Genomic DNA, 16,896 nt, shown 5'->3' on the forward strand with positions numbered 1-16,896 from the left:
TATTAAATTTCCACAATTATTGTTGCTTATTCATAATAATATAATCTAAAAATAACTTTTTTTTTTGGGTATTGAACTAAACCAATTTTTTTCCGTAAGATTGACTCGTAATATTTTTTTTCGAATACCGGAATCGAACTTATTAATTATTGTATTTTAGTTACGAAAAAAGTTAAAGTTTCAAGTTCAAGTTTTCTTCTTATTGCAAAGTATGCGATAACAAAAATTTTAAAAAAATTATCAAAAGTATTCAAATATTTCGATTTCGTAGGTTAACTTATTTTTTGTACTTATGACTCAATCTCTCGAAAAAATTAGTTTGCTCCGAATGTTGCTTAAGTAATAAGAAAATATATTCTCAAAAAACTCGTCTCGCTTTCTTCATACACTCTGCCAGCTTCAACCACCAGTCATTGCCATCATTCCTACCGGGTTTCCGCGCAGCCACAACCTTAATACCGCAGCGCTTAGAAAACGAAGCAAAACTTTATTAGCACATTTGCGGATTTGCAACTAATGCTAATCTCTAAGCATAAATATGCATTAAAGGCTTATTGAATGTCAAGATTTTCCAAAGCATTATAAAGTGGGTACGAAAAATAAAATGAATAACAAATTGCACGACAGCTACAAAAACAAGCGTACCTGTAATAAACCCGCATGAGTCAAGATTTAAAAATAAGCAGTGTGTTCCCATTCCAGTATTAGATAATATAGTACGTGGCAAAGTAATAACTTTCGCAAATTGCTCGATTTCTTCGCGCGAAAAGAACATTCATCGTTCGCTGGTTAACAGTTAACAATTGAGATAGCCTTAAAAACTATTTATTGTACGCGAAAAACGTTTTAACTTAATTGCTTACACCCAAATGGCGTTTTTTCCAACGCTAAGTTACCTGAAAATCAGGTGGGGAAGTTGTTGTTGCTAAAAGTGGGTTAAGTATATGAGTGAGTTCCGACATGCAGCACATAAGTAGTGATGTATATAATGCCGATGTGTCAGCACATGGTGCTACACGCTGATAATATGTAACATTAACTTCAAAAGTGCCGCTTTCTGTGATTTTTGGTGTCTAAACTTATCAGCTGATGAAGTTGTTAATGTCAGACGTTGTCTGCGGTAATTAAAATGGTGTTATTGTTATTTTTGCAGAAAATTGAAGGATGATTATTTCGAATGAAAATATGAATAAAATTGCATGTTCTTAGTATACTTTTTGATACTTTAGTATTTGTATTATTTTTTCTTGTTGTTGAATTAGTTATATGGTTGATCAAATAAGGATTAAATATTATCCTTACGATACTAAAAGCGCTTCGGATAGCCTAGTAGTTGCTAAGTGTTTCTATTATCAGGTCCCTTTGATTATTATCACTATTTACCAGAGTTCATTACGGCGGCCAATGACGAACAGAACTAGTCCGCTTCTCATCTACTACTTTCCTATCCTTGTTAATATTTTTACACATTTTGAATGTGTATGTGTTTCTACCGATTTAATTGTTTGTAGTTTGTAATATATCTCATAGCAAAAGTTGTGAATAAATCTCATAAAAGTTCTTAAGCAATCCCATAGCAATAAAGTTGTCAACACTCTCCTCATTCCGAATTTGAGGTTTGCTAACTTTGACAAGTCAAATTTATGTAGATTCGCTGTTTTTATGTTCACATGTTTTAAACATCCCCAGTCGTATTGTTCTGAAGCCTAATTCAAGGCTTAGGCCAGACTGGCACTCTCTCAAAAAACGCCACATTTTTTAATTTTATTTAGAAACGAAGGTAGTGAACGAGAGCAAGACGAAATATCTCGTCTATCTTGGAGTATTAACACCAACAACAACGTCAGCCTCGCTAACAACGCAGAATAACTCTTGCCAACTGATGTTACTTCGGACTGAGAAGGAAATTCGGAAGTAAAATCCTCTCTCGACGAACAAAGACCAAACTCAATAAGTCCATCATTATTCCCGACCCGTCCCGCCCCGTCCCGGCATGGTCGATGACAACATCTGATGAGCCGACGTTAGGGGTTTTCAAGTGAAAATATGGAGTCAAGTGTAGAAGTTCGCGCAACTGAGGAGGCCATTCATATGGGAGTGGCCAGAAACAATTTTTACATACTATGCCTCAAGCAGCTCATGACTTCCAGTCTTATACCAAGTATCCCATGGGTAGCCAAAAAAACATTTGTTTGAAAGCAAGCTAAAGTGAGAAGACGAAACATCCGCTCCCCAGGGTTGTGAGCTGGTTTTAGGACGCTCCACGTAAGAAACCTTCCCAATAAAAGGAAACCAATTAAACAGGAAATATTATTTGATGTAAAATCTGAGAGTTAAAATAATTTCGGTAGTCGCAGAAAATCGTCGTTGCTTGATGTGTTTGTTTTTAAAGTTTTTCTTATTACGTATATTGGGTTGAATGACCCAGAAGATAGAGATTTATGGCTATATTTTTTCTACAGAGAAACTGGGTATAAAATAAATTCTGTTACGAAAGGGAGGGAAATATGGAAGTCTTGGTAGAAAATAATGAACATGAAACGTGGTTACCTTTTGTTGTGGACTCCTGTTATTGACACAAATAGGATCAGGTTTGTGGACAAGTTTCAACTTCTTTCCATACGTACTTGAGGTCGCAAAAGTTATTTAAAAAATTCAATAATACTGCAATACATACTACCTACATATATAAGATATATAATATTCTAATATATGTAATTATATAATATTCGACTACCACGTTCCTTGGATTTGATAACTATAAAGTGTGTTAAATAATCTCTGAACAACAACTATCTGCTTTTGGTAAAAATGAATCATATCTAGTAAAAATCATCATCGAGCTTTGTCACCTGTCCTCGACTTTGATGTACGGTGCTAAGCCGTATTTATGATAGATATATATCTAAGAACTACGTGAGCAATACAACACAAAATAGAAGCCATAAAATTACAAAAACAAAACATACACTTAAATTTATGTATGTGTGAATGTGAAAAAATACGATATCCACGCAGCAATCAAATGATTTCGGCAGAAATATTTGGCAAATTAAACCCTTTTACCACTTTGCTGCAGCAGCAGCGAACTCAGCGAATCGTTGGAAAAAGCACCAAAGCAGCCAGTGACAACGACAACAAGCACAACAACGCACACACCGAAACCGACATCGAATGTTACAACAAACAAAAAGCCGAAAAGAAATCATCAAAAATCAACAGATTAAGCGTAAAAATTTATGAGCTGCTTAAACGCTTCATATCAGTTACCATTTGTATACACTTATTAGGCCAACGTATTGTTCGTCAGTACACACATACGTGTATATGTGTTTGTGTTTTTTTGTGATTGAATGTGTGCAACAGGCGCGTGGTGCGGTGTTATAAGGCAGGCCGCATTATCTGCCTTCGCACATACACATATGTATATACAGTGATGTGTATTTATGTATGTATGTATTTCTGCAGGTATGTTTGTTTGTGCATGTAGGCTAACATGTGTATCTGTCAATCCGCTATTGAGGCGTGCAAAACGGCTGAAAGCTTCGATACAAAATACTAGTATCGGAAAAAAGAGTAAAATCAGTCAAACTATAAACGCCAATATTATCGCGACAATAAAATTAAATGCTTTATAATTAACAAAAATACAAAAAGTGATTTGTGGGGTTGTGGCACTTTACTACAAACCAAAAAGAAAAAACATTGTCACCTAATAAGTATTTATGGTTTATTGCTTTTTTTTAATTTTTATTTTTTTTCAGATTTCTGAAAACAAATATTTTATATTTAGTGAGGGTGCTTATACTTGTATGAATGTATATACATATATATATGTTTGTGCTTAAAGCTACCATAATTACTCAGTAATATTTTTTAGCATTTTTCGGCTTCCTCCCAACGCTGTTGATATTTATTATCTTAATCTCTACGCCTAGCACAATAACAAAAACCAACGATATAACTGTTATGTTCTTACTTTTCTTTTAATTTTTAGCGTAGATTACTGGCAAGTAAAGTTTGTACGCAGTTTTATTACCAACTGTCAATGCCGGATTAAAAGAGTTTTTATTTGTGATGGGATTTGCGCGGAGAGATAGGCCGCTGGTGATAAATATGTATGTGCTAATACATAGGCGACACATTGGGAGACGGTCATGTGGCGTGCAAAAGCAGATATGGTGATAGCGCGCCACTAAGTTGGAGTTAAATTGTAGGGTTGACAACGCAACCACATATTGTAGCTGTGTGTGCTAGGTATTATCAGCACGTCAACGCATTTTATAGTATGTATTTGCTAACTACTGATTTCCTGATTTGAAGACCATTTGAAGAGCGAAAATTTCTGCGGCATAATCAATCGCGCAAGTAAGTGCAAGATATATATTACTTATGTGGCTTATATCAAGTAACAGCAACAACAACAACATTGTTATGTGTAAAAAGCTACCGCACATTGTATGCCAATGACATCACTATAAAGCTTAATGCGGCGATTTATTTATTATATAGATTTACCCTTTTTCATAATTTTTCAATAAGCTCGCCATAAGCCGGCACAAACACACAGAGACACAGACACACAAAGCCATAGGCATTTACAAATGCAAAGGCATGCCAGTAGGCAGATGCATGTGTATGTATGTCATACATGTGGTATACGCAACCCCTGTCGTTCAGTGTTTGGAGCGCGATAAAATGCGTAAATCCCCACATACAAAATTAATTTATTAAAACCCGAAGAAGCTAACAATTTGGTGAAACTGATTTATAAATACATACATTTACCCAACGGTATATATTTGGACATACTTGTTCACATATTTGCTTTACATGTTTGTGCTGTGTAACAAAGACGTCGCCGAGCTGGTTGTCATTCTTATTACTCAGCATATACGTGCATATGTGTGTGTAGCTGTATTGCATTGCTCGGCGCTGCACGTTTCTCGTCGCTTAATACCTATAATCCCTTTTTCTTAAACTTAATATTTGTCACCATACGATTTTTTCTCATACATACACATTTCAGTTTTCATCAAACTAAGTCCAATCCAAAAACCATGATCAATATATAATTTAAAAATTTTTGAAATATTTTTACAATATAATTCCTAACGTACTAAGGGCCACATTTGATATGATATTAAAAAAAAATATTTACTTCACATTTCGATAGATTATAACTTTAAAAATTAAATACTAAAATTTGAAACCGATATCGATTGTTTTTGAGTTACTGCCTTCTAAAATGTAAGCCCATTTTCCATCCATCTTGAGTTAGTACCCGGAGAATGGATTCATATGTAGATCTTCATGCAAGTGAATGAGGTTCTTTGAGCGCTATTCACTTGGCGGTGGCCAGAAATGACACAACTTCCGTTCATAGGCCAAGTTTAAAGGCGACACGTCCCCTCTACAGGGTTGTGCGCTGGGTTTGGGACCCGCCACGTAAAAAATGTGTAAACAGCCTCGGATGAGAGACCCTCTTTTTTGATGAAGACCATGTCAAACGCATTAAGGATTACGATTTAAGGGCATGTACCAGGAATGTGCGATCCCTTAATTGGTAAAGTGCCGCTGCTCAGCTGATTGATGTCCTTGTAAAAGGCTGACATCACCGCCATCAAAGAAGTTCGATGGACGGGACAAGGACTGAGACCAGTGGGTCTTTGTGGCATTTACTATAGTGGCTATAAAAAAAATTGAAAATTCGGTGTGGGATTCATGGTGGGAAAGAGACTTCGTCGCCGAGTACTGGCATTCACCCCGGTGGATGAACGTCTAGCCACAATCCGCATCAATGCGAAGTTCTTCAACATCTGTCCCCACACCGCGACGAAAGAGAAGGACGATGTGATCAAAGATTTCTTCTATGAGCACTTGTAGCGCATCTATGACAGTTGCATCTCCACGATGTCAAATTGTATTTGGCGGCTTTAACGACAGAATGGGCAAAGAAGGTCTCTTTGGCACAACGGCTGGTAAATTCAGCCTCTATGATCCCAAAAGGACTTGAGGCTGATCGACTTCTCAAGGGCTCGAAATATGGTTATCTGTAGTACTAGATTCGAGCATAGAAAAATTCATCAAGCTACCTGGCTATCTTTTCTAATCGAAAAGCCACCAACCAGATCGATCATATTGTGTTAGACGGAAGACACGTCTTCAATGTTTTAGACGACTCGGACCACTATCCTGTTGCAGCCAAGATTCGCACCTCTGTGTTATAAAACACTCACGTCAACAAATACAAGGAATGGAATTAGTCGGACGAATGCATGCCTGACGATTGGAATTTAAGTATGCTCTGCTCAATCCATAAAAAGCTCTGTGCCAACTACCGTAAGATAAGCCACCTCAACATCTCATATAAGGTTCTAACAAGCGTACTGTGTGAAAGGTTAAAGTCCACCGTCCCGAAACTGATGGATCTTATCAGTGTGGTTTTAGACATGGAAAATCAACAACTGACCACTGATCACAGGTCTCAACGGCGCGGATGTTAGTTGAGCTTTCAACAGACTAAATAAGGAAGCCAAGCAAAGGGTCTGGTAATGAATGAGAGCAAAATGAAATATATTCCGTCATCAAACGAAAAGTCGCTACACTTGGCTCCTAAGTCACTGTGTACAGTCATACCTTCGTAGTCGTAGATAATTACGTCTTTCAATAAATATTAGTTCGAAACATACCAGAAAATCTGTTTTTAAATCATATCATTTCAAGTCATAACCACAACCAAAATCTTCTATTAATCTATGGACACATTGAGAAAAAACTTTGGCAAGCCTTAACACAAATCCCGTTTAAAATATACCTGGATATAAGCGGCTAATTGTGTCACACAAAACAAAATAGCAATAACTTATTAGGGATAAATTTCTTTTCAATAGAAATATAATATTAATATAATTCTAAGGACTTTCTTTGGCCAGTGTCCCCTATATAATTACATAGATTAGTTCCGTCAGCTTTAGGAATGCAGTCAATGGTAATGCCTGGCCACAAATTTAAAAGCAGCAATTTAATTGATTGTGATTGATTCACAAATGTTTTATATTAATTACCTTTTCAGGTCTTAAAATGACTAAGCGTTTTAACAAAAATTAATATCAGCGAATAAGCAAAATTAAATATTAAGCTGTGAGTTTTTTAAAAAGGTCAGTGAAATTATTTTGGATAATATTTAATTGATAGCGTACTGAACACAGAACCATTTTCTAAGCCAATTTAGATTATTAAAAATAAAAACTTTGCATTAAAATCGAATCAGTTTGAATTCCTTACAAGCAAAATGTATCTACTTCATTGCGCTTCGATAAACTCTTACCGAATTAAATATATTTATCATAATGAATTTTAATAAATGTAATCAACTTAATCTTCTCAATTATTTATTTGAATGGCTTAGTGGCAAATAATTAATTATCTTAATCACATTTATCAACCACAATAATATGCACGTTTACTCTATTATAAACCACGAGTAAGCTTTGCTTTAAGAATTTAAAATACCATACCACTGAGGGAATGCTCTAAGACAATACTGCAAAAAGGTTTTTACCTAGAGGTTTTCTTAATTTTTTTTTGATATAAATAAAACCTAAAGCCAAAGTTGCCCTAGTGATTTTGGCTCGGATGGCGAAGGACGTTTGAAGACGACGTACTGGAAGCATTACTCGAGGAAGGGTACACTGAAAACCAAGAAAATTGGGTGTTATAAGGACTGACACTAAGAAATATTGAAATGCTTTTTAAATCCTACAAAAAGTAGTGTGACTGTTAATGAGAAATGGATTCATTACGACAACCCTAAAGACCAAAAATCATAAGTGAAGCCTCGTCAACTAGTCAAATCAACGGCCAATCTCTTTATTTGATGGGATCAGAAAGAAGTGCTGTGCTGTAAGCTTCTAAAATTGGTTGAAACTACTAATAGAGCACGCTAGCGAGAACAACTCGTCAAATTGAAGAGAGAAATTGCTGAAAACGACCAAAATTAGCGACTAGACATGAGGCATTATGCAGTACATACCCTGTAGGAAGAATAAATTTGAGTTTTTGTTGCTATCTAAAATAAAGAGTTGATATTTTGTAATACATATAAATATATCAATATTTTTTTTATTAATTTTTTCGGTTATAAAAATGCCTATATACATTTTCTATATAATTACATAATATATAGCAGTTTCAGTAGAACTGCTATCAGTTACAATAATTAAATTAATTAATTAATATTTTTATGTACAGTACTGATATTATGTTCATTATAGTCACCCTGTAGCGATTTTTTAAGAGTTTTCAAAATTTTCCTACAGGGTTCTTACGACTCTTATACAAAATTAGCCAGCTTTTATATATTATGTATACAACCGCATATATACATATTTATGTACATATAGTATAACATTATTTAGTAACATTGTTGAGCGATAAACCGGTAAAAAATGGACTAAAGTAATGTTAAATCAGAATTAATCAAAAAATATACACTTAGAGATAAAATAATTACACACTTGGGACATAATCAATTATATTGCGGTAAAAAAACAACAACAAACAACAGATGTATCACTAAGTGTTCAACAGGCAACAACCGCACATATACACACACACATGAGCATTAGATATTTGTGTAAATATGTGCGTGCTTGAGTGTGTGCGTTGGCGAGCGCTTATATTATGGCCATTTGCACGCGCAATCGCATGACTTACGATTAAAATTCAATTCGTTTTTATTTTTATCAGATATTTTTGGATTAACTGCGCTGCAAACTCAATGGAGTAGATTTGTATGTGCATTCGCACACACACGCCTGCATGTGTTGTGACGCTCAAATGCGGGCAGTTTGTGTAGGGGAGCTTTGTTTGGGCGTGTAACCCCTTGCGCTTTGCGCCATAGCGCTTACGCTTTATGCGCATTTGCTTAGTGGGTCAACAGGATTATCTTATCTGTGACGCGGTGTTGAGTGCGGCTAAATGCCCACATTGTCGGCGCGTCGCACGTCGACAGCGGCATATGAAAAACGTACAGGGGGTAAAGCGGAAGAGGAGTTGGCAAACTAAAGTGTTAAATAAACGTGCAAATGTAGATATGTAAAAAAATTTCGTCGGCATATTTACAAATTATATGAAGGTGCGTGTGTACGCTTGTATTTATGAGCGTTTTATTGTTTATGCCTGCAAAATGCCGCAGATGTGTGTTAAATAAGTACAGGCGCTTACTCATTACAGTAATCCACGGAACTAAAGTTGATTTTTAGTATAAATTTTTTCTGATTTTCATTGAACCGTAAGATGATTGAATGAAAAATTATTAAATTTCACATTTTAATTTTTAAAATCATTTTTATACCCTGAGCAAGGTATATCCAGTTCGGAACGAGGTTTTGTAATACCCAGAAGGAAACGTCGGAGACTCTATAAAGTATATTTTTATATGATCCCTTTTATCCAAAATTGTCAAAAATACGCCTCAAAGAACAAAGAAAATAATGTTACGCATGAAAAAAAATTGAGTGTAAATGTTTGGATGCCCCACATATAATGATCGGTATATGATAAGCAATTGGTATAGCCTAGTCTGTCTGTCAGTATATAGGCATATTAGTCTCTTAGTTCTTGAGATATCGTTCTACAATTTCGTACACGTTTCTTTTCTCTAAAAAGCTGCTCCCTTCTCAGAACTACCAATAACGGACCACTGTAGGATATAGTTCCCATATAAACAGAGCTTAAGGGGTTACATGGGCTTACGGGTTTCAAAAATCGTCTTATTGAACACATCCAGAATATTGTCCTAAATTTTCAAGTTGATCTGAGTAATAGTTTCGGAGATACAGCTTTGAGAACTTGAGCACTCGAGGCTAGCTAGGGAAACTGTGTTTTTGAAGTCGCTTAGCAACATTTCTCGAGAAATACTTAACCGATTTTCATGAAATTTTTCACAGGTCTTTGAGATACAATTTTTAAAAATTTGGACGAAAGATTTTTTTTCGATTACAACAATTTAAAAAAAAAAATGTTGCGAAATTTTCACTGAAATTTTCATTTTTTGTAAAAATGTCTGCAAAAATACAATTTTCAGTTTTTTTCTTCGTCCAAGTTCTGATTTAAGGTTCTAACTAAAATACGTATTTTTACCGTAGATGATCCTGTAAGGAGTTATCCTGCCAACGCGAGTGCATCTTTTTTCGGAGGGGTCACCGGAAATGACGTCACAATAGCCGAGTTTAAAATATTTCTTTCCAAAAATTTCGAAATTTCTTTGTTAATAGTGTGTGTTTGTAACAATAAAAGAATCTAATAAAATCTTACATTTTTTATAGGAGAAAATTTTTTTTTGAAAAAATGCTTTTTTTACACGAGGACAACCACGTAACCTTAAAACTCAAGTCCTTGTGTAGAATACTTTTTTATTGCCAAGATATCCTCATGAAATTTGGCATGTAATATTTTTGAAGGTAACGCCATAATCACCGATCTGACCGATCAAAGTCAAGAAAAAGATCTTTTCATACCATTTTATGGTATAGGAATTGGATCTGTGGTGCGATAAGTGGTTAAGTATACCCATTTTATGACACAATAATGGTAACGAGAAGATGAGAAAAGCAGTACTGAATGTGTTTTCGAACATTTGAAGTTGGCAAAATTTATTTTTTCAAAATTTATCTAGTATCTAATATCCCACCTAGAAGCTTGATACTAGCTTTCAAGTTTTTCATTAAAATTAGTTTCCTAAAAAAATTGATTTTTAATATCATTTCTATTACTTTTATCACAATACCAACCTGCATACGTCATATCAACCGATAGTCGTGCACTTAAACTGCTCGAGTTATGCGGCCAACTGGCATTTATCTGCTAATTAGAATTTAATTAATACCATAAACAATTATCTGTTTTTAATACTGCTTAGGCTTGGTAATGCAGCGAGAAGCAAAGTGACGGTAATAAATTAATGAAATACTTATTTTCACATAAGAGCTGTTACTCATTAATAATGAATATTCGTATGATAAATACGAGCAACATAATTCAGTGCACAGTACTATTATAATCCACTGTACCTAATGTTTGCTTTAATTATCCAAACATTTTTGCACTTTGGCAATGACCCGGAAGATAATTACTACTGATAGCGGTAGTACATAATAGCGCATAATATTTATTGTTATATATATATTTATGTTTTTGTTTTTGTTGGCACATATCTTTTTGACTCAGAGCCGAGAACACTTAATTTTAGGTTTGATCACTTTATCCACTATTCAAAGTGGTCATGCGTTTCTGCTTCACCACACAACTCCTCATCTTTGAGTGAGTACAATTGTTTGAGTGTGTGCACGTCTTTGAGACAACACACGCCAATTAACAGTTAATACTGAAACCACAAAGCCTATTGTCACCCACACACGTCGCTTGCTTCTTACTCGTTGCCAATATTTGTTTTGGACAACAGAGTGCCTGATAAGGATTACCGTAATCTGCGCTAATAGTCGCATAACGGTACACAAACCTATCTGCAACGTATACCCACACATACATACACATATGTATATACAATATAAAGCAATTACTTTCATTTTCACCTTTATTTGGTTGTTGGTGAGACAGAGTTGAAACAAAGCGAAAAAACGCGCACGCAAATAAAAACAACAACACACGCTTAATGTATCGTTTACTTAGATTTTGCTTTTGTTGGCGTTGCGTGAGCTGTAAATTGCTTTTGTTATTTTTATTTCAGCGTGTGTTTGTGTGAGTGATGTTTATACACCTGCACGTGCTTGCGTGCACAAGTGTGTATATTCGGATTTAGGCTTGGTAAGTCAAAGAATTTGTTGTATTTGCAATGTTGACTTTGTAATGCATTCATATGCTTGTGAGTATTATTGTTGCTTACTCAAAAAACAAAAACAAAAAACAAATGAGTTGAGATTTGAAGTTTGAGCACTGTGTTCTTTGCTTTTGCTCAGGGCGTTAATTAAAGGCTACGTGCGAATTAAGACAATTTATAGATGAAATTAACAACAATAATTATTACAAAATTAAAAAAAAATATATTCCAGCGTGAAAAAAAAAAATATTTTTCCTTTTATAATTTCTGAAATAATTCGCCGTCGGCATTTTCAGTTTTCATTTTTGTAGAAAGCTGAGGTAAAGTATAGCAAAAATTCATAATTAATTTTTTTTTAGAATATACATACTATATGTGCTTCGGATAAGTAACTACGAATCGCTAGCTCTCGCGTCTTTCACAGATTTAGCGACTTGTGGACACATATCAGCGTAGGAGACATTCAGTCTGAGGTTATCTCTGTTATCTGTACAAAAATTCGCATTGATGGAGAAGCATAGCAGCAAGAGTGTTTGTATGTACATACATACATATATGTTAATTTTGGTACTTCACTTTTTAAAGTATCGCAAGAATGCTTTTTACGCAACTAGATTTATATTGATAATTGTTTGCTCGACAGATAAGCATTATAGTCAGCCTGGGGAAATATGTGAACAGAGGAATTATATTATTCAGAAAAAGGAAATAATTGAAATTTTAAATAATTACATTTATTGCAATCAGAAAAATTATTCGAAATTTTAATAATAATATAACATAAATATTGGCAGCTAACGAAAATTAATTGCTAAAAATATAGGTTTTAATAGCAACCTTACGATAAGTCGTCATAAGAAAAGCATATTTGGTACATAATGTCTACTCGGTAAGATGCTTGAAGGTCTTCTATGCCTTTTAAACAAATTTGGATTAATTCAGCTTTGAAAATAATGCATTGAAAAACAGTTGAAGTAAAAATACCGCATGGAAAACTAAAAAAAATAATCCCAAAGGCTGCTTCAAAAATATACTTTTAATTTTTAAGCCCAAATACCGGCTTGAAAAAAATTGAACCCACAAAATTAATAGTAAAAAAAAAATAGTTTTATTTTTGTTTGAAATGAAAATCAAATTTTTAGTCTAAATTTATTTTTAACTCCGGGTTTAGTCGGAATCCTATTCAGGCGTATTTACAATATGACAATGAACGGTATGAACGATAATGGCTTGTTAAAAGCTACGATTCCCTGCTTCTAGTGTTCATCAAAGTGACCTTTTCTGCTGCTTAAGAGTTCTTAGTTTATATTCATTTATTTTCTTAATGTAGATACTATTTCTAAAAAAAAATCGATTTTTGTCCAAAACTTCAGCCTTAAATGACACATTTGGACAAAAAGTCGTTAGAAATTTGGCCTTGTACTTCTAAACACTCTGAAACGCCTTTTCATATTTGCGTGTAACTTCGAAAATATTCACCGGAACGATATGACATTTTCGATGTGTATTCCTTAATATATCTACATTATGAAAACAAAAACGATTTTACGAAATTTCTTACTGTATATAACTCCTTAACACAAACATTATATGGTAACACACAACAGAAATATTTCCGGGCCTCAAATGTGTCTAGTTCAATTCCACTTATAAGATTGTACTCAAACCACTGGAAATGTTTGAAATATACATTTAATTGTACATACATGAGAATACTTATAAAAATATGTTTGGAAAAAAAGAAAACTTAAGCAAATTCAATTTTACAAAGATAATTTTAACAATTTCTCTTTATAAGTTTATTATAAATTTATTATTATTGTAGCTTCTATATTCTATATGGCTAAGCATGGGTGAGCGTGGCGTAATATTTATTTACAAATCTTACAAGCCGATTTAAATCATAAAAATACAATCACATATTTTCCAGATTTATTACCAAAACTATTATGACATTACTAAGCATTAAAATCGTAAGAATAGTGAGCCGAGAGAGAGGAAATTGTTTTCTATATGAAATTTGCGCGCAGATAGCATTTTATGGCTACCGTTTTTTATATTAGCTAAGTGAGAATATGTCTTGTTATCATGTAACGAAGTTAAATGACAATAATTAATTACCAAAGTAATTTATTTTTAAATTAGCTCTTTATAAATTGCCAAATTATGCATAGATAAGCCAAATATGGTTTAGTTAAGTGAAACTAGCTCACTAAGAAATTCGAAAGATAATTGAAATAAATGCAAAAATAAAGATTTTCTGATTAACAAGTAAATTAATTACTAATTTCTTTAAAAAAACACATATACCACTAATATTGCTTATCTAAATTTTAGCCTCAAAACTCACCTGTGGTCCAGCATTGGCGGCCACCCAAGCCTCTGCAAATGTTTCCATAGCACTCTGGAAATCCATACTTAACAAATTCGCACTTCAGTAGCGACGGCTTTCAAGTTTTTTTAAGTTGGGTTTGTATATTATTTTTTAATATTTTTTTGTGGAACACAGCACTTATTGATTATTTGATCAAAAGGTTCATACATAAGCTGCACAACTTATTTTTTTTTATTTCAGTGACACTATTGTATTGAGCGTATTTCCAATCATACATATGTATATAGTATATAATATTTAATTTTAAATTTTTTCCATTGCCAATTGGACACACACCACATGCACATGCACCAGTTACAACGCGCGTTTATTGAAAATGAGTGCAATCACTGAAAACTCATTGGCGCTTGACCATTGGCGATCGTGTTGAAGCATTAGAACGCTAGTTAGGACCTATACGCCGTTATTACTTAATTTCTCAGCAAGTTCTATTATAACTATTGGAAATATGGTTGCGCGCTTGATTGATTGTTGGCAGCGGCGTTGACGCGACATCATTAGCAGTTCATTGCTCAAGCTGTTAGCGATGGCAGACAGGATCTCCAAAGCGTATTTATATTTCATATATGAGGGAGGGCGCTTGCAGTGAATTTGACGTATGTATGTATGAGGTTAATATTTGCTTAGATTTGCCTAGCGCTGGCAGCAACTTCTTGCAGGCGCGACGCGCATACAAAGTCCGTGGCAGAAGCGTAACTAACACGCCTAACGAGTCAAAAGCAGTGATGCATTTAAAACTGTTGGCCGACTGTTGATAAAGTTAGATTTGTTGATTGCTGAACGCTTAATGACCTGCTTTCTTATTGGTTTTATTGTGAGCTGGTTTGTGAACGCAAATCGGAATTTCGCGGCATATGCTTTGAGGTAGCTTGTAAATGCCGTGAGCGCACACAGTTGGCGTTTTGCGAATTCCAAATAATTTTTATTTATTTTTTTTAATATTCTATTGTTTGCACTTGCTCAGAAATGGCTTGTAGTAGGAACTAGAAAACGACTAGCATGCAGCGCAAAAGTTATTTTATTTTTTGCAATTTAAAATGTGCAATATTTTATAACGTGTTTTATCTAGTTTTTGTATTATCCTCTGCAAATTCACTTCACTATCGTTTGCCGTTTTCGACTTTATTCGCTTTGTTACGCGTTACGCTAATACGATATTCGCTTGGATTCACTATTCTGTCCGTCCGTTTATCGACACGCACGCTTCACACTTGATCGGGCGCCATTCAACGACTGACTGTCAACATGCAATGTCAATTGCCACAATGATAAGCTCAGCAGCGTCACTCCAGTGTCCCCACTGTCAGCACCTCCAATAAGCACAGCACCGCCAGCCCCCCTTTTTCGACCGACGCTTAATTCGTATTGACGATTTATTTGTTTTGCTGTTATTATTGCTGTTGTTGTTGTAATTGTTGTTATTAACACTGATTTCTAATGCCGCATCATATCATCCACACACTTCAATTTGTAGTATGATGTTCGTATGCCACCATTGACGACACGCCGTCTCCGCCCCATCCCCTGTCCACAAACATTAATTGCATTCGATTGTGTGTAATAATTTTTCGTTCAATTTATTATTTATCTATTTCACATGTGTATGTACTTGTGTATATGCGCGCATTTAACTTGCTGTTAATGTTCGATTTGTTCTATTGTTTTGTTTATTAGATTTATCAGTGGTTATATCGTAACAAAATCGAGCAACATAACATCCTTCTACACTGTCAGTTGCCGCACAACTGATTCTGTTTTGCGCTCTCAACAATTCACCTCAATTTACCTTTCAGCACACATTGTTTGGTTTGTGTGCGTGTGTGTGATGGCGTGCACACGTATGTGTGTGCCGCAGTTGCTCTCAGAATTGTATTACATTTGTAGTGGTGTTCATGATGGCGCTCTCGAAATTTTTCCTTCCTCTGTAGTGGTATGCGCTCCACACATACTCATACACTTTGGTCTCAGAAATGCTTCACTCACTCGCAAACTCTCCCAACCGTTGTTCCTATTGCATTGTTTGGTTGAGTTACCAATGCTTTATGTTAACTGGGTCTTTATTTTATAGCTAGTTAACTTTTGCAAGCTACTTGATATGGGTTAGTTAGTCGAAATATAGTATTATTCTCCATTTTATATCGACAATTGATTACTTGAGTATAATAAAACTCTTATCATGATCTATAATGCTTTCGAAGTTGTAGTTTTTGCTTTGACTTCGCTTATTTCTAAAACTAATTCAAGGTTTCTAAAATTTCACGAGAGATGTTGAGCTCTGATGATTTTCAAGCACCATATCCTTCACTTTTTTAATATTTGAAAAGGTCGAAGATCGTTGAGAATGAAGTGTGCCTTCAACGATCTCTTGACCGTCTTTAAAGGCTCGTAGTTTTGTGTTTTTGATAAAACTGATAAACGGTTCCGCACACACACAAAATTTGGTTAGAAGTAAAAAATGTTAAGCAAATTCTTTGTCCGATATTTTTATTCATTGCAAAAATTGCAACGCACTACTAAGCTGTACCGACTTAAGCAGATGCTGTAAATAAACTGGTCGACAGATCGCGCTCATATGTAAAGACAGTCCTGCCAACTTAGCAAATTACATTCTTCTTAATTACAATTTCCGTGAGCTTTTTTGTCTGACTTAATAATGGAT

At 34.6% G+C, this 16,896-nt stretch overlaps 1 protein-coding gene across 1 annotated transcript in view; it reads right to left on the reverse strand.

Annotated features, from left to right (window-relative positions):
- Window positions 1-15,972, reverse strand: part of LOC105230035 (uncharacterized) — a 148,604-nt gene extending 132,632 nt beyond the window's left edge. The window contains exon 1 of the mRNA XM_049450739.1: window positions 14,193-15,972. Within this exon, the coding sequence (XP_049306696.1) occupies window positions 14,193-14,258 (66 nt within the window). The 5' untranslated portion in view covers window positions 14,259-15,972. The remainder of the gene's footprint in view (window positions 1-14,192) is intronic.
- Between the last annotated feature and the right edge of the window lie 924 nt (window positions 15,973-16,896).

The sequence above is a fragment of the Bactrocera dorsalis genome, chromosome 3 (genome assembly GCF_023373825.1).
Source record: "Bactrocera dorsalis isolate Fly_Bdor chromosome 3, ASM2337382v1, whole genome shotgun sequence".
Classification (NCBI taxonomy): domain Eukaryota; kingdom Metazoa; phylum Arthropoda; class Insecta; order Diptera; family Tephritidae; genus Bactrocera; species Bactrocera dorsalis.